At 42.2% G+C, this 22,203-nt stretch overlaps 1 protein-coding gene across 1 annotated transcript in view; it reads right to left on the reverse strand.

The window, feature by feature from the left end:
• The window catches only part of abcb6a (ATP-binding cassette, sub-family B (MDR/TAP), member 6a), a 24,762-nt gene extending 17,170 nt beyond the window's left edge, over nt 1–7,592 (reverse strand). The window contains exons 1-11 of the mRNA XM_017434401.3: nt 7,370–7,592; nt 6,257–6,790; nt 5,609–5,749; nt 5,272–5,458; nt 5,098–5,190; nt 4,824–5,016; nt 4,499–4,620; nt 4,292–4,401; nt 2,495–2,560; nt 1,589–1,714; nt 1,447–1,523 (exon numbers count right to left, since the gene is read on the reverse strand). Coding sequence (XP_017289890.1) covers nt 1,447–1,523; nt 1,589–1,714; nt 2,495–2,560; nt 4,292–4,401; nt 4,499–4,620; nt 4,824–5,016; nt 5,098–5,190; nt 5,272–5,458; nt 5,609–5,749; nt 6,257–6,769 — 1,628 coding nt within the window. The 5' untranslated portion in view covers nt 6,770–6,790; nt 7,370–7,592. The remainder of the gene's footprint in view (nt 1–1,446; nt 1,524–1,588; nt 1,715–2,494; nt 2,561–4,291; nt 4,402–4,498; nt 4,621–4,823; nt 5,017–5,097; nt 5,191–5,271; nt 5,459–5,608; nt 5,750–6,256; nt 6,791–7,369) is intronic.
• Between the last annotated feature and the right edge of the window lie 14,611 nt (nt 7,593–22,203).

The following is a 22,203-nucleotide window of genomic DNA, read 5'->3' on the forward strand; positions in this document are numbered from 1 at the left end:
AATTGAGACCACTGGTGTGTTTGTGCCGTCCGGATTACACAGCAGGATGGAAAGATGTGGAAGGGACAACTATCAAAACAATACCGGTTCAAGCCATAATAGCGGATAAAAAATTGCAGAAGAAAGTCCATTTGGCAGATGAACCCATATCACAAGTAATGATATCTGCCTGGAATGAAGCAATTAAAATATGTGGTTTGGAAAACGCCTCTAAAATCTGAAGATGGTGTGCTTATGATTCAGACTTCACTCCCAACCAATATGATGACAGATTCAAGAACTGGACATTAAAAGGCCTAACAAATTATTATTCATTTGTCCACAAGGGGGCACTCCAAAGTTTTGAAAATTTGAAAGGAAAACATAACCTAAACCCAGAAGATTTTTTCAGGTATCTACAAGTCAGAAATTATTTTAATCAGGATCTAAAAGTACCTTTACATAACCTTGGATTGGTGGAAACATTTACATCACTGACTAAATCTAGAGCAGTTAATAAAATTATTTCCAGAATGTACAACTCCATCCTGGAGTGTAAGAACGACAGCACTGTTTATATTAAAGTGAAGTGGGAAAAAGAAGGTAACCTGATAATTCCAGAGGAAAGATGGGACCACATATGTAAGATACAGTGGATGACAACAGGATTGAAGGTTTGGCGTGAATTTTGTTGGAAAAACATAATAAGATTTTTCATAACTCCTGCCCAGAAAAGATATCAGGGAACTGGGGATACATGTTGGAGATGTGGCAGAGAGGGTGCCAACCATCTACATATTTTTTGGGACTGTCAAGTCATTCAACAATACTGGTCTTTGATCCATGAACATTTACAGAAAGTTTTCTCATCTGTTTTTCCTTTAACTTTTGAAAACATATTTTTGTGTAACATACCAGTGGACAATTTGAACTCTAATGATAAAAAACTTTTGTACATCTTACTGGCTGCGAGTAAAAAGGCTCTTACGAGGAGATGGCTCAAACCTGAACCACCAGGAATTGGAGACTGGATTGACGTTGTGAAAGAAATCTATATACTAGAAAAACTGTCATTCTCTGTCAAAGTGCAAAGGGATATTTTTTATAAAATATGGTCAAAATGGACGGAATATGTTAAGCCTGTTAGAACTGATTTTCTATAAACCTTGCCATCATATAGATTGGTGCAGTAACTCGAAAAGGGATATTAATGATAAAAGTGTATTTCGGCTACCCCGCCACCCTCACCCTAGTTCGTGTGTTTTTATTGTTTTGGGTTAAACAAAAAAGGTAAAAATAAGAAAGCAAAAGCATTGTATTGTAATATAATGTTATAATTATGTCATTGTAATATATCATATGCTTTCTTAATAAAAATGTTAATATTAAAAAAAAACCAGATCAAATCTGAGCTGTTAAACAAACAATTAGTTGATCAGATTTAAAGTCCTTCTCGTTTTGTCTTACCTGTAGTACGTTCCAAACCAGTTCAGAGGGGTGTAGAGTTGGATGATGTAGGTGCCAAAGAGAACAAAGTCTCCAACCTAGGATCAGAGGATTGTTTTCACTGGTAATATCCAAATATCTTGAATGAAAACCACGTTGGTACCTGAAACTTTCCCTCTGTGACGAAGTAGGCACAGAGCAGGGAGCCAGCCAGCAGACCCGAGCCGATGACCACGTTCTGGGTCTGATTGAGTAACGCCAGGGAGGCCTGAGTCTTCCACTCTGAGGACTGGACCAGGAGACAAAAACAATAAGACAAGTTTAACGGCGTCTAAATAAGCATAAATCCACCTCTTTGGGCTCTCTTCCACCTGCTCCCTACCCTCACTACAGTTCACAGTTTAATCTGAAAACCTAAACGTCTTTATTCCACCTTCCAAACCTGCTTTTATGGCCACTGAATGATGTCTTTACAAAACATACATTTTTCCATTCTCTGGTAAAACCAATATAACAAAAACGTCCAGAATTGTTGTTTTAACTCATAACGTGTTCATAAGTTGACACTGATGATGATCGTCTTCTTGTCGTTGTTTAGCAACTAAATCTGTCATAACTAGTGCAACTGCCTTTTCGCTGAGTGCTGAATGACTGCTGAAGAAGCTGAAACTTAAGCTGAAAGCACCAAAAAGATAGCTAAAGGCTAGAAGTAGCAAAAGGCCAGCTTGAAGCTAAAAGTAGCCAAAGGACAGCTAAAAGCTAAAAGTAGCTTAAGAAGACAAAAACAGACCAAACATGCAGAAGCAGATTTTAAAGAGAAGAACGTTTTTAAAGGATTTGAGGTCTCAATGCATCTTTATGACTAAAATATCTGTAAATAAAGTAAGATATTTTGAAAAGTATAAATGTTACAAAGTCATAGCAACCATCTCTTAAATGAGCCGAATGTTTTGATACATGAAAAAAACACCATTAAGTGTGCAGAAGTATTCAGACTGCAAAAGATGTATGAAAAAATGAGAGGAAGATCCACACAACTTTTTGAAATAATGCTAAATCTTTTATTTACCTGATACTTCACGATAGCATCCTGAAAACGTCTGACCTCATAGTCCTCAGCGTTATAGTATTTCACCTGTTAGAGGAAAAAATATTAGAATAAAGTTTGACTTGTAATGTTTTAAAGTGTAAAAACCAGGATGCTTTGGTTATTTTTCTCTTACTTGAGATGTTTTTAAGATGACAATAGATTGAGAGATTATTGCTGAATGTCATAATAATGATGTTATTTGTTATTTGCAGTCAAATGTTTGAAAATTCTTATGATTTATAACCTTCAGCAGAACTGCTGAGAAGTTCTGTTAAAGCCCCCTTTGTTTCCTTTAATCTGCACCTCTATTCCTGCCCGTTAACCTGGTTAAAATGTATAACTCCAGCCCCTGTTAACGACAAACTTCCACCCTTCAGTTTTATGGTTTTATTTATCAGGCCATGAATACCATGAGAATCCTGTGGTTCTGACCACGGCTCAGAATGAAGTAAATACAAAGCTCATCATGGATCTCACACCTTGGCCTCTTGCAACAAAAACGCAGGAGTAAAGTGTGTTGAAAAAAAAAAAAACAACAGTTTTAAAAAACAAAATTCGTTCTGTAAAATCTTATCAGTGTTTCAGATCACTGAGGAACCCGGGGCCTCCCTTAATTACCTGAAGCAACGTTGTAAAGCAGAATTGCAGAGATTAGTTGGTTTTTTAAGGTCCTGAAACAGCATTTTATTAAGACTGAGGTCTGAACTTTGACTGGGTCATTTCAACAACTTCAGTGTTTTTCTCACTTTTGGCCCAGATTGAATGATTGGATATTTGACTCCGAACTTGATTTGATTCAGTGACAGATCCTCAAGCCCCGAGGCTGCAAAACGAGCCCAAATCATCAGCCCTCCACTACCGTGCTTCATAGCCGGTGCTGATTTATTGGATTTAGCTTTCCTCAAACTTACGCTCTTCTCCCATGGGCCCGACTCGGGTTCAGAGGCTTTCCACTTGGTGATCCTAGCAGTTCTTAAACCCTAACCAGCTGGAGTTTCAGGTGAGCCGCGCTGAACCGATGATTTCACGTCAGCAGGCCGTAGACCCCTGATTGGCCAGGAAGCCACTGGACAAGCCATGGCAACGTCTGCTTCAAAACCGCCAGACTGCCTTGCTCTTATCCAAAATTTTTTATTGGGTTTGTAAAGATGTCAACACAAAAAGCAACACCTTGGTCCAACAAAGAATTGCAACAAAAAACAAAAAAACTGAGATTAACGCGTCAAGCAGCCTTGATATGAAACTTTTGCCCACATCGAGGTGGCACTCCGTTGTTGTGAACAACAACTAACCCTAACCCTAAACCATGCGACGAGACACTGCTTGCTGACATCTGTTCCAAAGACATTCTTTTCAGGAGTCTTGTGTTGTTTTATACACCAAAGCTGTGCTTTCTTCTGGCAACCCAGATAAACAAGCCACACTAACACTTCGAGCCTTTTTTCTGATTTTACTGCCATGAACTTTAACACTCAACATGCAAACTGAGACTAAAACATGCCTCTTGGGTTTTATGCCTTTTCTGTGAGCATAGCAGGGTCCTGATAAGCTGAACTTTGGAATTAAAAGATTTCACACACCTGCATAATCATTTCTTTTATCTTCAATGAAAACGGAGGTCAAGTCAAAGACCCTTCGTATTAAAGATTAATATTACCATAAATAGGCAGCATATTTCCAGATTTGATGCTGGGGAGTCGTAACCCTACTCCCAAGGAGTCGAGCTATCTCAGGAGAAGAAATTCTTTAAAAAATAGGTAAAAATGATAGATGTACCGTCTCAAAGTTTAACAGGGAGTCCACAGCCCTGGACTTGGCGGCGTTGTCCATCAGATTCATGTCTCGCCTGTATTTGGTCCTCCACTCTGTGATGATGATGGTCAAAGCTACGGGACACCAACAAGCCATCAGGACACTTCAGAAAGTTTCTGATCATCAATCTGTTAAATGAAGTGCGTTTAACAGCCAAGTTCCACCGCTTACTTAGATACACAGTCATGCAGACGAAGATAATAAGGCCGAACCAGGCGTTGAAGTTTGTGGTAAAGTAGATGATGGAAATGATGATGTCAGCGATGGTTGGAAAGATGCTGAACACTATGTAGCTGGAAAAAGAAACCAAAAACCAAAGAGTTGAGTTAATTTGATGATTACCCTGAAAATATCAAAGACCGAACACACACCCTGGTTGTACTAAAACACAGCTTGAAACATTTAAAGTTTAGTTCTTTGATTAGCTCCAGAACGGAGTCTTTTTTGAAAACTAATGTATCATCAAATGGAGAAAGAAACCCTTGTGACGTCGTACCTGAGCAGGCTGTTAATCGACGTGTTTCCGCGGTCGATGCTTCTCAGCACCTCGCCGGTTTTGCGGCCCAGATGCCAGCGCAGAGACAGGGAGTGCAGGTGGGCAAAGAGACGGACTTGAACCACTCGAGTGGTGAACTGCTGCACCCGGATCCAGAGGAAACTCCGCATATTACTGACAAACCCAGAGGACCCTGTCGGACAAGCAAAACCGTTACTGTGTGGTAGAAAAATCAACATTTCTTAATATAATTAAGGCTGTGGGTGATATTTACCTGAACCTCCACCCTGCAGAAACTTGAGCACAACATATACACCCACTGTGGCTGACACAGTGTGCCAGCCGCTGCCGTTAGTCAGATCATTCACTGTAAGAAATATAATAAAGCACTTTTTATGCTCTGAACACTTAACATTTTCTTTTTAACTCCAGAAAACACTTCGCTCACCAATATTTTTGTAGTAGATGGGCACAAAGACGTTAACGGCCCTCTCAACTCCCAGCAGTGCCAAACAGAACAGGACCAGAAGCTGGAGGACGACGCTGCCTCGCGGCCACATGTAGGGGAGGAGCAGACGGACCTTCTTCCTGAATCCCTGCCAGGTGGACTGGTTCTCCGTTCTTCCCAACAAGTTCTGACGCGCAGAGACACGTAAATATAACTTATCAGTGGAGTAAACGGTGGAGCTGGAGCAGGAAAATGCTGCCGCTAAGCAGAAATGTCACATTTCGCTGTTGTGAGGTTCACTCAGGCTACACTAGCGTCAACAGACTAATGCAACCACCTGTCCGCCGTTTTCCACGTCTCGTTCGTCTTCGTTTATCAGCAGCATGTAGGGTTTTCGAGGCAAGCCGGGAGCTCGAAGACCGATGAAGAAGAGCAGACCGGTGCCGGTGTAGCGCATCAGCCACAGGGCAAACTGCACCTGTTTGAGGCAGATCAATATGGATATGGATGACAATTTAATAGCTGTGTAGTGAGGAAAATAATTCCACGTAAATCAAAATGCATATCTTGTAGAGCACTACTGTCAAATACAAAAAATAAACTCATTAGACAAAAAAGTAGAACCGACTGCCTCTGACTTAGCAAAGGAGGAGAACTGATTTTCCTAAAAAGCCTGTAAGCAGTTTCTCTGATCAGCAATGACTCAGCAAAAAACAAATCTCCTGCTCGTTTGGGTAGTTCCTTATTCCTTTGTGTTTCATGGCATAGTTTAAAGAGGAGCAGCTCAAGTGACATACTGTTGCCAAAATATTTAACCTTTGGTCAAGTAAACAGACAATGACACGTTGCTTTAGGTTTCCTTTGGAGGAATGAAGCTCCAAGCTCCACAGAGTGTGGCTGATGTTTACATTCTGTCCTGTAACGTGAACACAGTAAAGACATGTGGAGCCTTTACTAATAATTTAATAATGCAGCTTTTCCTCACCTGCTGCTGGTTGTTCTCCAGCCCCCACCACCAGCGAGGACTGTACCAGGAGACGAAGGCTAAATTCTCAGCCGAGAAAGCCGCGGCCCAGAACACCAGCAGGACAACACTGTGCCCCCTGGTCCGGTCCATCAGAAGGACCCTGCGCCTCTCCACCCGAAGCAGGGCTAAGGCCCACGCCCACCCCAGCGTGGAGAAGCAGCCGTACAGCACCACGTACCCTGGGAGCTCTCCTGCGCCGACAGCCCGCCAGACCATCCCGCCCAGAAACTGGAGCAGGAGGAGGACGGAGAGGGCCAGCTGGAACCCGTAGAGGCAGGAGCGCGGGACGTACTTGGGCTCCATCACCGTGCCGAACCTCTGGTAGAAGGCGCAGTGGACGGCGCCGAGGAGGAAGGAGATGCTGAGCAGGATGGTGGGGACCAGGGTGAAGTAGAAGCAGGGGGAGATGCCCAAATCCAGCCAGGTGTTGGAGATGGAGGTGTTCAGCTCGCAGTAGCTCTGGATGAACATGGCTGCAGCCGGGGAACAACTCTACCGGAAACACGGGAGAAACAGCAGGTTCATTATTCCTTACAGAGCAAACCGTCCTTAGATTTATATTCTGCTCCCAAACAGCCAGGCTTTTCTGTTGTCTTATAAAGAGGTCTTCATCAACGTCTCCTCAGGCTTTCAGAAGCTGGGTCAAAGTTTCACAATGTGCTGTGTCATGGTCACGACTTACAACTAACCATGACGCAGCAGCTGTGCCTTGAAAAAAGCTGAGGGCTTCATTTAAAAAACACTAAAATAAAAGTATCAGAGCTAAATATTATCTAAAGCAGATAAAGAACATTGGAAATGAAAAGCAGTTTTGGAAGCAAAATATGAATAAATAATTTGAGTTACAACTTCTGAACGGTGTTGTTCATATTTAAAAGGTAGCATGCTTTTACAAAAAAAATAGCTAATTAAAGGTTTAAAGACGTATCCTCCATAAATTCAGCTTTTAAGTACAAAAAACAAACAAACAATAATGTGCATGGAATACAAACTATCCAAATATCAACACATAAATGTATTTTAGGACATTTGTCATTAAGTAACCGGTTGTGCTGTGATTGTTATCATTACCTCTGCGTCTGAAGAAGGTTCCAGTTAAAGTCGGATAAATGAGGTCAGTCGGGCTAGTAGCAGCTAGCCGGCTTCTTGTCTCCACTTCCGAACCGAACAGAACCAGAACCTGAGGTTCGAGTGTCTACATATCGTGTACATAAACCCCTCAGCCGCTTGTCCTGCCGACAACTCCTGCGTCCTTGCGGCGTTTCAAACGGCAGCAGAGCGATCCATGATTCGGCAATCGACGCTTTACGTAACGCGGGGCCGCGCACGTTGACGTCAGCGCCCCCGAGCGGACAAACCCGGAAGTGACACGAACAAACAAGATAAACAAAAACAAAAAATCACAATTAGATTGTAGAAATAATATATTAAGACACAAAATAATGAATTTTTCAACTATATGTGGTAATTAATTTATAACAAATGTAAAAAGATTTAATGAACATATCCTCCTGACTACCAGTAGTTCAAATTTGTAAAGCCTGAATATCTCCAACCTACCACATATTACTGAATTAACTCCTTTTGCCATCTACAGAGGACATTTAGGGCTTTTAAATGATACCAAATGTAAAGGGATGGGGTTATTTACCTTACAAAAAAATGGGGAATTAAAAAAAAGTGACTGGACAATATATTTTTTCCCCCTGGTAGTCAGGAGGATATGAATTAGTTACTTCAAACATGCACATAAGAAAATCAAGCAGGAGAAACTAATAGATTTTTATCAGGATGAGCATTTACTATAATTTACTGAAGCTAGGCAAGGAGTGTGAGAAATTGCTGTTGCACAAGTTTACTTAAAGAAAATATTTTCGGCTATAAAAGTGTTAATTGGACAAGTAACGGAATGAAACAGGAACATAATTCATGATTAATGACGTGCAGTAAGTATGTGAATATTTAGGAATAACTCACGAAAGTTCATATTTAAATTAGGAGCCTCTCTGAATGAACTGTGAATTCAGTTAAATAAATTTAAAAAAGGACAGTTGCTCAAAAGTCAGCTATTTAATCCCTCCATTATGTGTGTTTTTGGAGCTTCATGTGATCCCCTGTTGGGGTTTAAACACGGGACACTAAAAGGAGTCAGAGAAAAGACTAAAAAGTTCACGGAGCTGTTTATCTGCAGCATCTCCTTCATCCTTCATCCTCAGTTGTAGATGTACATTCCCTGTTTACTTCCTAAAAGTGTCAATAAAATCCATCCAGTGCTTCCTGATATATTGTTTTTGTCACTTTTTCTCACATTACCTTAAATGTTGGCTTCAAATAAACAGATCTAGACAAATAAACATTTTATCATGAAAGCTTTAAAGACTTCCCCAATTAGACAAACCTGTAAAATTAAACCAGCTTGCAATGCCGAAAAATGGCCTCTAGGTGGCACCAAATACAAACATATACTCAGAAAAGTTGGGTTTTCTGACTACTTTAACTGCTGTTTTCATAAAATCTCCATGAGCAAAACTATGCAGATGGAAAAGGAAAAAACAGCTTCTGGATGTGTCACATAATCACAGCTTATTAATAACATTTGAGAGCTCCACAAAAGCCCCTGACTGGCTGATGATATTGTCCAGTAGCAACAGTTCATCACATCCACTTAAAGGGGTAATTTCCGACTCAGGGACTCACAAAAAACCTGCATCATCTCGTGATGATGAGAGGGTTTAAGCTAAGCACCTTTCCATTCAAACTGTAAACTCAGGGTTTAGGAAGAAGAGGAGAAGTGACTCAAGAGCCACCTGTCAAATCTGTCTTCTCTCTGAGGATGAATAAATTACTCTTCAGAAAAAAAGTAGGTTTATGTCGGTCTGTGAGGGGCGGGAGGAAGAAAAAACATATCCTGATGTTGAGTGCAAAAAGGAGGAAGAAAAAAGGTGGAATGAAAGAGCTTGTGATGTGTTGTGTGGGCTCAAACACAGAACATAGGCAAGAAAAGAAGGAGCTAAATCTTATCATTTAGGGCCTTCACAAAGGGAATAAAGAGCTGCTAATCTGCTTCATCTCCCCGGCTCTTTTGTGCGAGTGGAAATGGACCTTCTGTCCATCGGCTGCTCGTCACCCCGCTCTCTTTTGTCCCTCTCTGGATGTGACGGCCTGCCCATCACAAACCTCATCTCTCTCCTCTTTGTGGAGCACCAGCCAGGGGGGGGTCCTCCTGCGAGTCCTTCAGGTGCGTTCGCCTTCCTTTGTTCACCGGAGGCCTGCCTGCCTGACTGGAGGCGAGGGAGAAGATGGATGTGGGTTGCCGATCTGAGCCGTTGATTTAGCGAGAAAGGAATATTGGTGCGTTAGGAGTGCTACATCCAATCTTATTAGTGCTGAGGGCGATCAATGAAGCTTTCGATTGTGCTGAAAGGAGTTTTCAGTAAAAGACTCGCCTTTGAGAGCTCAGATGACCTTTGCTACCTTAAATACTCCAACTGAAGGATGGAGCATCTCAGGTCCTGCGTTAGGATTCAGCTGGATTTTATTTTCTTCCAGGTTTTTAAAGACACGACTTTTAGATTATCTGCTGGAGATAAGTTTGTTAGATCTGGCGTCTGTTCTTCTGTCCTCCACTTGTTCACTGTTGCCATTTTTGTTTTATAATTCACACAATGTGCCGGTGAGGAACTGAACAGAAAATGCAGCCAAAGTCACAAAAACTGCCTTCATTAAACTTAAAGATGTATGAATTAATTCCATGTTAAAAGTCTGGCTTCTTGGAAGCAAAATATAACAAAGTGATATGCAAACATGTTCAAACTATAAAACCAAACAAAGTGGGGAAGTTTGAGTTTACCCCAGTAGTTTTCCAGATATATGCAATTCTGAAATTGAAGTCCATGGGAGATCGGGCTTTCGCTGTCGCTGCCCCCCGGCTCTGGAACTCTCTCCCAGATTATTTGAGAGCTCCCCAACCATTGATTGATTTTAAAAGAGGCTTGAAGACTTTTTTATTTAAGCAAGCCTATTCTGCCTCTACATGTTTTTTATGATGTTGTTTTTATCTCTGATTTTATTTTTTTATGATCTTGTTTTTATTTTTGATTTCAATTGCACTGTGTAGCACTTTGAGATTTTTGTTAATGAAAAGTGCAGTATAAATTGGATTGATTATTATTATTATTATTAAATGTGGGTACGCAATCAATGTAAACAAAGAATGAATTATATTCATAATTTACTCAAGAAATTTAAGCATAAATACATATCAATGCATCAAACTGTTGGACTTCCAAACTGCTCTTCCATTGACCCATTTTTTAGCCACTTCGGCTGTTTCCATAGATAAACAGCTACTTCCTGCTACAGTAAGGGAAACTGAATGCTGGGATTGTTTGTTTTATGTTTTGTATACATCTCTTATTTGTTTTTATTGTAAATATGGGAAACTGGGCCCCCATTAAAAGCTCTAAACAGCTTCTTAAAGTTACCCTTTCACATATTAAGGCATTGTGTCAACTAGACTGTTTCTTTGAGAATAAACTAAACCAAATTAAACAAACTCATGTGGTGGCTGGCAGCAAACGTTCATGCAGATTTTAAATTTAAGGACATCCATCCATCCGTCCATCCATCATCCATCCATCTTCTTCCTCTTATCCGGGGTCAGGTTGCGGGGGCAGCAGCCTAAGACCCAGACTTCTCTCTCCCCAGCCACTTGGGTCAGCTCCTCTGGGGTAATCCCAAGGCGTTCCCAGGCCAGCTGAGAAACATCGAGCCGAGCCGAGCAGAGCGGAGTAGACTTCTGAATTAGGGCCCGTGTAAAAGAGGCAGTTGTCCCTCCACCGTGTTCTGGGTCTTCCTCTGGGCCTCGTCCTGGAAGAACAACCAATCTGAGGAAAACACTGTACAGATCCCGTTTCCTACCTTATGAAATTCCTTTGACCGGTCTTTCTGACAGCCCTTCAATCTCCAAGGCTGACTCCATCTTTCACATTTTTGATACGTCTGGGGATCTGAAAGGAGGGTTAGACACTCCGCTAAAAGGGTTAGGGTTTACGGAGGTCCATTTTGACCGGACAAGCTGTTAGTTTGTCAAACTGAAACCTTATTTCTCTAAATTGAAGTAGTTCTAAAAGCTATCTACAGCAGATAACATATTAATTGTTCATAACTTTCCCACAAAACCCCACTCAAGCATTATTTAAAGCTCTCTATTAAGAAAGAGCTTCAGTTTGGCTCACAGTTCTGTGCTTGAGAAAAAAAAAAAAGTCTTTGAGGCTGAGTTTGAACTGTCCAACCCTTCCAGCCCATCGATATTAGCTCAGCCACCTTCCCTGCTGTGAAAAACACAGCTCAGGAGGTAAGATCGGCCGTCAAACCACTCTTGACAAACACAATGCGACTCCGCGACTGAAGCCGACTCTCGCTGCAGTCCGAGACGGACGCGGAGGCTGAGGGTGAACGAGGTGGCGAGGCCTCGGAAAGCTGAAAGCAGCAGAGAGGCACGTGAGAGATGGGAGGGAAAAAAAGACAGCGTGTTCGAGATAACGTGGTTAAAGAAACCAGTCTGAGCGAATAAAGGATTCTATCTGATATGAACCGAGGTTTGAGTTCTGAGAATAAACCGGAAACAGACAAAGTTTTAAAAGGTTTATATTCAAGAAGCTGATTCTGGTTCCAGAGACAGGCAAAGGTCAAAAATGGTTCAGATCTTAACAAGTTGAGGGGAGCAGGCAGTTCACCATAATCCGTGGGAAAAGCTTGGGTCGTGGTCCAGGTAGTCAGATGGCTGGAGGTACCGATCGGGGGCGTGACGAAGAGCAGGAGTCCAAAAAGCCAGGCGTGGGTCGTTACCGGAAAAGCAGATGGCAGGAATAATCCGTTGGGGGCTGAGGCAAAAATCGTTGAACCAGGAGACATGAACAAAGTCAGAACCAGGAGGCAAAAACGAGACATGGACTTGAACGCTGGAGAACCACAGGCAAGCTGATGATAATCTGGCACTGAATGGAGGTGAGTGGCTTGGTTAAGTAGTGAGAGACACAGGTGAAATCAATGAGCCAATTACTGAGATCTGTGAGGGGAGAGAGGTAAACAGGACCAGACTGAAATGGAAGTTAACTTGAAAAAACTTGAAGACATGGCCATAATCATAACACTATCACAGATAAGGAGACAAAGAGGTTTTGTTGGAGCTGCTGAACTAACCTGTCTACACACTGCGGGTACAACAAACTGGAAAAGTAAAAGTACTTTTCGCCTCACACATGGACGCACTTGCACAACCAGGCACCTTGCGCAATTAAAACCTATGAAGACTTGACGTTTGGAGCTGCTAAAATAAGAATTTTCTCTCTCTCTTTTCTTATTACAAACCAGGACACAAGAAGCAATTTTCACCATCAGGGACATAAATATGAACATTCTGGCTTCTGCAAATCTTCCTCCGGACTCTAATGTCGTCAAAAGAAGGACAAAGGACAGATGATGATGATAACTACATAATCCCTGATCATTTTGTGAAAGAACATAGTTTATTATCCTTTATGAGTGATGTAGGATGCATTAAAGCAGAACTTTAGGTATTTTAGAAAGGATGTAAACAATGAATCTGTTTTAGATAGCTCTTTGAACGACCTCAGTTTGAAGTTGATCTCTGACAGAACTGACAAGCTAATGGCTAGTCTGCACCCCGTCATGAAGTCCGCAGTGTTTCTGAGGATTCAGCTGTTTACATGGTGACCCCGCTCACTCGTGGACTTAGCAGAAGTCTGTCAGAGGACGTCTGAATCTGGGTTATCTGAGACCTTCGGTGCGAGGATTCGAATCATTAACCCAGTTTACAGCAGGCTGCTGCTACAGCTAGCTGCAAGTAACCATAATATTCGGTGTAAATAACCACAGAATTTAAAACTGACAGGGATATAAAGGCTTATAAAATGGCGTTGGCATGAACTGTTTTGATTGGTGTGTCACAGCCAATGATGAAGTGACTGAAACCAGCTCCTCGTGGCGCTCTAACAGCCTGCTGTAAATGTCTAAAGGTTGATGCATGTGACCTAGTATTTTAATTCAACTTCTGCCAGTTCCACGACCCGGACGGCGGAGCTGAAGCCGCGGCTGCTTCTTGACATCAGGGATTCAGTCCGTGAAGCTAAAGAAACTGCCACCTTCGTTTCAGTGAGTCTGGAGCAGCTGGGTCCGGTGACTGTGGAGGAAGCTGCACTAAAAAGAGGTAATGATGTGATTTCTAAGCTGCAAAATAATTATTGGAGGGAAAAGTGTCAAAAAGGAAAGCTTCACTCGGTTATCTTAATGCTGAACTACTGGAAAGACAATAAAAATAACACTCTGGTGCAAAGGACCATGAATACTATTTGGTAAAACCCAAATAAAGACCTGCAGCTGACTGAAAACACCAAACTTCCTGAAGCAGGAAACAGCAAACAGATTTACTCATATCTAATATATTTTATATATCTAAACAACTCATGTTTATTCAATAATGCTTGAAGCTCAAAACTGCTGTTTGCCAAACAGAAACTTCTGTGAATGTTACCGTCCTGTTTCGACTTTTCGTCTGTCAGATGCCCAGAAATAATTTCTGAATCCATCCGGTAATCAACTGCATCTCAAGTCTATCTAAGAGGACACAAGCTCACAAAAAATAAGCAAATAAAACAAGATGTTTCTCAGGTAAAACGCTGCGGCACGTCAGTAAAATGTACTTAGTACAGCAAAAATGAACATTCAGATGGACTTTAACCCTCTCAAGCTCAAATTAAGTTTTAGTAACAGGAGAAATCAGATATGTTGTTGCAATGCCTGATTTGACTTTGGTTCAAATCATCTTAATAATAACGACACATTCTGGGAGTTTTTCGCCACCTGGTTGCATTTCGCAGCAGCCGCAGCTCAAAGTAGCGTCACATGACCTGCCTCCATCAGCCCACTGCCTCTCGAGGCCTCCTTACCGTCAAATGGCCAACCTCCACAGGCGGGCAAGAAGAGCAACCCAGAATTATCAAATGTCAGCTTTTCTTCTGTGGATGACGAAGTGGTCCGTTTGACGTCCAGACCTCTCAGTGTAATTACTCGTTAGCTTTCGCTGCTGCTCATGCTAATGATTTATGTAAGACGGTTGGATGAAAAGAAATATTCATTTGTGGTCGCTCCACGACGAGTTTGCCTGATTTGAATCCCATCAGCAATATTGGCTAAAAGTCTTCTGCTTGAGATGAAAAGGGACTTAAAGCTCTACTGTTGCACAAGTCAGCAGTTTGCTTTTAAAGCTCGTCATTCAGTTTCTACTGAAAATGAAACACCTAGAAGTAAAAATGCAGGCTAAGGACAATAAACAAGAGGTAAAAGATAAAAATTAGCTTGTTGGGGATTCGAAATTGGAAGAAAATCTGTGAATTTTCAGCTGCAGCCCGACTCAATTCTGAGTATTTACGACCAAAGGACAACTGAGACGTGTGCTCAGGTTTTCCGTGGCCAATTTTTTTGAAAATCGCGTCCTATTATTGTGTGCACAGCTCCAAAACTTGACCATTTTTTAAAAGTGTTCAGAAGTACAGCGACATGAGAGGAAACCCTCTCGAATACAGACGTTTTTGCTCGCAATTTGTTGCAAAGTTGCCGCCCGGCTTTTAAGGAGACGGCTTAGGACCCCGAAGGTTTCCCCGTTTGCTTCCCTGAGCTGGCAGAAAAATGGTGGCCAGGACAGCGAATGATGAACGGAATCCAGTTGGCTTCTATTTAATCACTTCGAATGACTGGGACAGAAAAAAGAAGTCAGACCCTGGTGAAAACAAACAAACAGAAAGTTAGTCACACAAGATGGCGGACCCGTTTACAGCCTGGTGTTTTCGATTTATTGGGATACTCCAATCAGCTGATGTCATTAACTCCTATAAACATCTAAAACACACAAAACCAGAAGGTCTGTCACAAACTGAGATATGATTGGCCCATTTATTTCTTCCGTAAGAATCTGAGTGAGCAAACGCAAAGGATCTAATGCAGTACTACAGTTTTACTTCATATATATGTATATGCATGAAAGTATTTTGAATAATAAGTGGGATTAGAAGAGAGTGAGTCTGGTTTAGACCATGGTGATCAGTAATGGAGTCCTCTCTGTATGCACAACTCTTTTCCACAAAGAGACACAAATGCACTCTTGGTGTAATTTATCCCTCACATGTTTGAATAATGGAGTATAAAGTGAGAAGTATTTAATGAAGTAGAAGTGCTTTTATGATTCCACCACTCAGGAAGGATTAGGGAGAAGGGAGGCTCCGTTCCCCGCATCAGCAGCTCTGCAGCCGGGGCTCACTTCCACGTGGCTTCCCGGGGACGCTTGCCAGGGAGCAGAATGTCAATTTTTAAAAGAGCATCTCTTTTTTTCCCCTCGAGCTGCCGAGTGACGGATGGCGCTCTTGTGCATTAGGCGAGGCAGGACGGGCCATCCATCACTGCCGCTTTGAGGGTGTGTCCAGTATCTGATTGGCTGATTGCATGCAGGTAGCGTCGCTCTCCTCCAAGCTGCGGCGAGGTGATGGGAGCAAGAAGAGAGGCTTTCCTTAAGGGAGGATACAAGGATACAAGGATACAAGGGTGACGGAGAGCATCTGGAGACAAAGACGCTCACTGGTGTCAGACTGGGGCGGGTTATTTATTTATTTTGGGGTCGTGGGAATACTGGAAGCATCTTCTTGCTGATGAACTTCTTTATGTTGTTGTTGTTGTTTAAACATATTGAAAGTTTTACCTCTAAGAGCAACTGCTGGGAGGGAAGGAAAACCTCTTTAAATGTTCCTTAATTGTACGCAAATGTTTGGACCTTTCTGATTGTAATTTGAGGCGATAATGGTGAGCTGATAATGGAATAAAGTCAAAAATAGATGTTTTTTAGTCCTCAATTCTTCCCACAGAAGGTTTAGATTCTGAAGCTGCTACTAAGGTCTCTCCATAGATTTTTGAGCTTTAATTCAGGAAACTGGAATCCTGTGTGGAGTTTGGATGTGTGTTTAGGATATTTATCTTGTTGTGGAAGCTGTTTTTTTGTTTGAAGTCTTGCTGATGTTAACTAAACCTCTTCTTTGCTTCACTTGAGTAATGTTCAAAGTATCAACGTCTGCAACACAAGCTGAAAAAATCTACCCTCCATTGCACCTTTAAAGGTGTTATTTTAAATACAACTTTCCACATGACCTGTTTCCAAACTGCACCAGACGTTAATTTAAAACCTCTGTCAAACTTTTGGATTGTTTATTAGTTTTAATTAGTCAGGGACAAAGTACAGAACAATACTATTTGTTACAGTAAGCACTGCTCTGTACAAAGAAATAAACTTGCAGACCAAGTCTCACCTTTTAGGAAAATTAAATCATTAAAGCTCCCAACCCCCCCAAAAATACACATCTTATATGAACAGGAAGAAAAATAGTGACCAATTTAAAACTATAAAAGCTGGTGTTTATCACTGATTTGTCTTTGTTTCATTCACTGTTTCAGTTAAAATCTGTAAAAGCAGCTAAAAGATTTATTGCTGTTTGGAAACCATTCCAAGTCTCAGGAACCCTGACATACAAGCAAAATAACAATTCAACCTGGAGAGACTCACACGGAAAGAGATGGCGATTAAAAAGTTTAATGACATGAGAATTTGGCGCTCGGCCCCGGCGGAAGATGCAGGTGCTGAATGTGGCGATGTGCTTGTGCGGGAAACTGGGATGAGGATTGGAGGAGTCTTCCCCCGGGCCGGACGCTGGTGGTGGCAGTCGAAGATGGGAAGGTTCTTGGTGGAGCTGAGAACAAGGGGTGGAGGAGGGCTGAAGTTCGGTGGGTGAACGGATGGAGCTCTGATGGAAGTCCCTTTTAAACGGAGGCTTGCTCGCTGATTGGATAAGCTGGAGGCACGGCCAGATGCTGATAGGCTGAAGACGGCGCATGACGTGGCGATCCGATGATGCAGGTGAGTCCGGAGCAGGTCTTCCAGTTTGAATTTACGCCTCGGCTTCATTAGTCCTGCAACACAGCCTTGTGGCATGCCCATCTTTCAATTCTGAAAGGTTGATTTGACACACTGTTCTCCAACTTTTAAATACAAATTGAAACCTTTAAGGTAGTATCTCACTGAACTGAGACTGTTAGGAACTAGTTAGGGACAAAGTTGTACACATATCACTAAAATAAACGAACTTTTAGCGCTTTAGAACTAAACAAAGACGCCTGCAACAACTGAAACACTTTCCGCGCAAATGCCGTTTAAATTTCTTTCCCCCACTGGCAGTGGTAACCCAGTGAGTGATACAGAAGTTTAAGAGTGTTAAATTTACCTCACCTCACAATTTGCTGTATTAAAAAGGCTCTTTATTGGTCGAAATTTACTGCTCCGACTACATAGCCATCAAGGTTTTTAAAATGTTTATTTTAAAACAACAAGCAGCCAATTTTATTGAACCCAACCGTTTTAGATAAAGAGGCTTTTCTCTTTTCAGTTAAGGAAACTGAAACTTCTCTGCCATGGACTTTTCAATAACATTGATTATTTCAGGTAAAACATGAAAATCCTGAAAACTCATTTACATCTTTAAATTTGTGCCTACTAATGTCAAACATTTGTCACCCATAAAAAATGCTCTTACCAATAAATAGATAACATGTTGAGTGGTGAAAAGGTTTTCACCACTTTGGATGCCATGTACACACACAGATAGTGTGTTTTTGTTGTTTTATTTGAAAATGTTTCTCTGCAACATTTTTATCAACCTAAATTAGAGTCGATTATACAAAAGGGAGGGCTCAAATTCTGAAAAGCATTTGGACACGAACAGCGTTGGAGTGTCGCTGAAACGTAGCTGAGAAGTTCATTTACATGCGCATATTTTGCAGAACCTTGTGTATTTTTCCCCCACCTCCTATATAAACCTGGGTGGCACGCCACGAGGCACACAGGTACAGAAGCACTTGTCATTCTTGGCGAGGTGTTGCAGAAAAGCAGGAACCGCAGTTTGACCTGCTGAACTTGCCGTTCTCTCTGGGGTTAACGTACAACTTGCTAATGCTAATTCAGCAGCTGCTCTGGTTTCCATAACAACTAAAAGGTGAAGGAGGGTGGAGGACAAAGCTATACGTGGTGGAAGGCACGTTTACAACAAACGCACACATTTAAACACACAACTTTATCAACCCACACAGCCGTGTTGTTTTCCCATTCTGGGTTTGTTCAGACAAGACGCAGGTGGTGCGTACTCCCCAGGTCCAATTCTCTGAGGGTTATTACTGTTACAAATAATCCCACGATGACGCCAAGTTCAAACTGTGTCAAAGATAAAGACGGGATATTGATTTGATATTTGCAGCAGTCTTTGTTGGAGGATTTGTCTTGTTCTTTTCACTGTATATGTGTATATATGTGTATATGGAAACAGCCTCTTTGTATGTGTGTGGCCCTGGTCATGGGAGGAAGGGCTTTTGAAAAGCTTGCTTATTCTACTACGATATGTTTACTCGACTCCATGCTTGTGCCTCAGTGGCCTGATGCTGTTACGTCCCAAAGGGCCCAAACTGTAGTTTGAGAGATAAGCGAGCTGAGAAAGCTCCCCTTCCTCCTTGCTATATGCAGAAAAATGGCTCCAATTATTGTATTTTTTTTTCTTCCCCTCTTTTACTGCCTTCTCTCTATATCACAGCATAAATATTTCTGTGCACGGTGCCAACGCTTGTGGGAGCGGAGTGGCTTCAAGCCCGTGTGTGGCTGAGAGATTCACGGAGCGATATAATAATTCAGGGGAGAAACAATGCGAGGCAAAGAGGAATGCGCGGAAATAAATCTCTGAAACGCCATTTGCAAATGTCCCATGAATCTACCGGCAGGGCATGTGAGTGAGGGTGTGTGTGTGCAGCAAGAGGAAAAGGAGAGAGAGGGATTGCTAACTTGGCGGTTTGAATGATGTTGAGCTGAAGCTCAGCACAGATGAATGAGGCTGAAAATCCGCTTTCCTCCTGGGTGCAGTTACTCAAGCACTATGATACAGAAGTATCTCAGAGAGAAGGATGTCACCTTATTACAGCACACACACACACTTTCTACCACCTACACAGAATAAAATATAACCCCCGTGAACAGTGAAGGTATACACCGAGCGGAGCTCAGAGAGAGAGAGCTCTCCTCTGAGGCGTCACATGGACTCTGGCACTAATCTCCCCTCTTCCTCATCACTTTCACTGCTTATGATCCAGAAGGAGGCAAAACAAACAAAAAAAAACAGCCACTGAGAGACAAGTGCAATCTCATGCCATAAGACAAGTCAGCGTTTTGCAGCAACATCTCTTTTGAAACGGGGGTTCTGTGGAAAGCTCATAAACATTTAATATCTTACCTGTTGTAGACAGCCTCAGTTTGGACAAATGGAGCCTAAAGCTGTTGTCATACTCCATCAGAAGTCCTGAAGTCGGCTCATTCACGTAAATGCGAGATGAAAACTGCGTCGTTTTTGTTCTCGTAGCAGCTTAATTGTGACCCAACTGACGACCAAAGTGGATTGCTGCCATTTTAAAACAACTCCCACCTTAAATATATGATGTTGGTTCATGTGAACACACCTTTACACTCCATCAGTTTCACATCACATAGTTATTCTAACAGGAGCACTGCAAGGTAGCAGCTAGCTGGCTGCCTTTACAAATAACAAAATTCTGCGTAATGCAAAATTAATGGCGGTATAAAGCTTTACAAAATGGTGTTTGATGACTGGCTAGGAAATTCTTGACGCTGTTGTTGTCTTAGGATGGCACCAATCTAACTTGAGCCCCGCACGCGCTAGCCGTTAGCTCGACAACCCAACGTTCCTCCAAACGGAGGCTCAAAGAGTTATGCAACCTTTCCACATAAGTCCACTTTAAAGGTGGGATCAGTCAGTTTCATAAACTCAAGAATGTGTTTTATAAAGTCAGTTTTTTTTAATGTGCAGACACATCAGAGAGACCTGGTAACTCATCATTCAGTTTGGTTCAAATGGTTTGAAAGGAACAAATGGAGAAACTAAAAAGTGCAACTAAGCTAATGAGATAAACAATAACTGAATCATTGACCCTGAGGCTTGGCCTTCACAAATCCAAAGAATTGTACTAATTTCTTATTAAATGCCCATATGTACTCACTTATCGGATATCTATTTAGCGCTGCTATTCCCTGAGAAATCCAGCGGTACGTTCTTCGTAGAGACACAGTCAATAAGGTAATCATTTGTGGAAGTTGACACCAACGCAAACCTGGCAGGAACAAACTTCAAAATAAAATCGACTTTTCTTTTTTGTTTGCTGCCAACGTCCAACTTCAAAGAGGGAATGTGGCAGTTGTTAACTCGAACCGCTTGGCGACTTGTGGAGTTAATTTGATTCAGATGAGCAGATTTATGTGCAAAACTGAGCCGACTTGAGAGGTTTCTTTTCTTATTCTTCTTGAAGGAGGAGAATCAGCAATTATTTTACAACAGATGCTGATTGCCGCCTCCATGGAAAACATAAAAACCCTCTGATTCAGAAAGTTATGAGCCGCTCCCTTCAGTTAAACCGGGGTAACGTTGCACATTACAGACATTAGGCTGACTTATTTTTACTCGTTTTCTGTCTTGCTTGACACGAATCAGACGAACACAGTTGTTTATTTGCTTGCCTCTGAAATCTCACCGGCTTCGAGCGCATCATGCTCTTGTCATTGTCAACTGATCACAACTTTCCATGAAATACAGCGCCTCACTTTTTATTCCATTATTGACACGCTTGTTCAAATAATAACAGGCTTTACAGCTCAGCCGGGCCGAGACGATCTGACAGGTTCGGAGAGGAGAATTGTCTAAGGTGCCAGCGCCAAGCAGACTATTACACAGGCTTTAGGACATTTTGGCAAAGACTGCTCAAACCCTGACAGCCTGTCAAGCGTGATTGCTCCACTAACAGCTTTCTTTTACTTAACTTGTGAGTGACAGGTACATTTTTAGCTGTTTTTCCTCTCTGGTTTAAGACTGTGATTTTACAAAAGTTATTTCATCTGTCTTGAAAATGTGGTAGTGTCGAAAGTTTCGGCGGTCAGCAGTGACTGCTTAGCTTTCAGAGCACCAACACGAAAGGTCACTGTTACCTGCTGAAAACCAATTACACCGACCGACTAATCAGCTAGGTCAAATTATTATCATTCAAGAGGCTTTCTCAAAAAGTTAAGTTCAAAGCTTTTAAACCCTCCCCTCCATACTGAGGTTCACTGGGGTCGTCAGAATGTGTTTGGACTACTTAAAAAAGTGTTTTGAAATGAGAGAGTCCAGCCGTTTGTCGAACCTCCGGTTCAGGAGGAACGATGTGGGTTCCGTCCCGGCTGTGGGACGCTGGACCAGCTCTTTACCCTCACTAGGGTCCTCGAGGGGGCGTGGGAGTTTGCTATGTTCTGATATGCTTTGTGGACTTGGAGAAGGCATTTCACAATGTTTCCTGGGGTACCCTGTGATGATGCTCCGTGATATGGGATCAGTGGTTCGTTATTCCGGGCCTTATACTAACTGTGCGAGATTCTGGTTCTCTTTGCCTGCTGTAAGTCGGACCTCTTCAGGGCGAGAGTCGGACTCCACCGGGGCTGACCGTTGTTACGGATTCTGTTCATGACTTTTACGGACAGTTTTTCAGTGCAGTCCAATTTGGTGGCCTCAGGGTTCTGTCTGTTGGTGTCAGCGTGCCGTGATCTCCAGCTCTCATCGGAGCGGTTCACAGTTGAGTGAAGATCAGCACCTCCAAATCCGAGGCTGTCAGAAAAGGACGAACTGCTCTCTCCGAGTTGGGAGTGAGGTGCTGCCTCAAGTGGAGGAGTTTAAGTGAGTGAGGGAAGAACGGAGCATGAGATGGACATA

Source organism: Kryptolebias marmoratus, linkage group LG23, assembly GCF_001649575.2.
Source record: "Kryptolebias marmoratus isolate JLee-2015 linkage group LG23, ASM164957v2, whole genome shotgun sequence".
Taxonomy (NCBI): domain Eukaryota; kingdom Metazoa; phylum Chordata; class Actinopteri; order Cyprinodontiformes; family Rivulidae; genus Kryptolebias; species Kryptolebias marmoratus.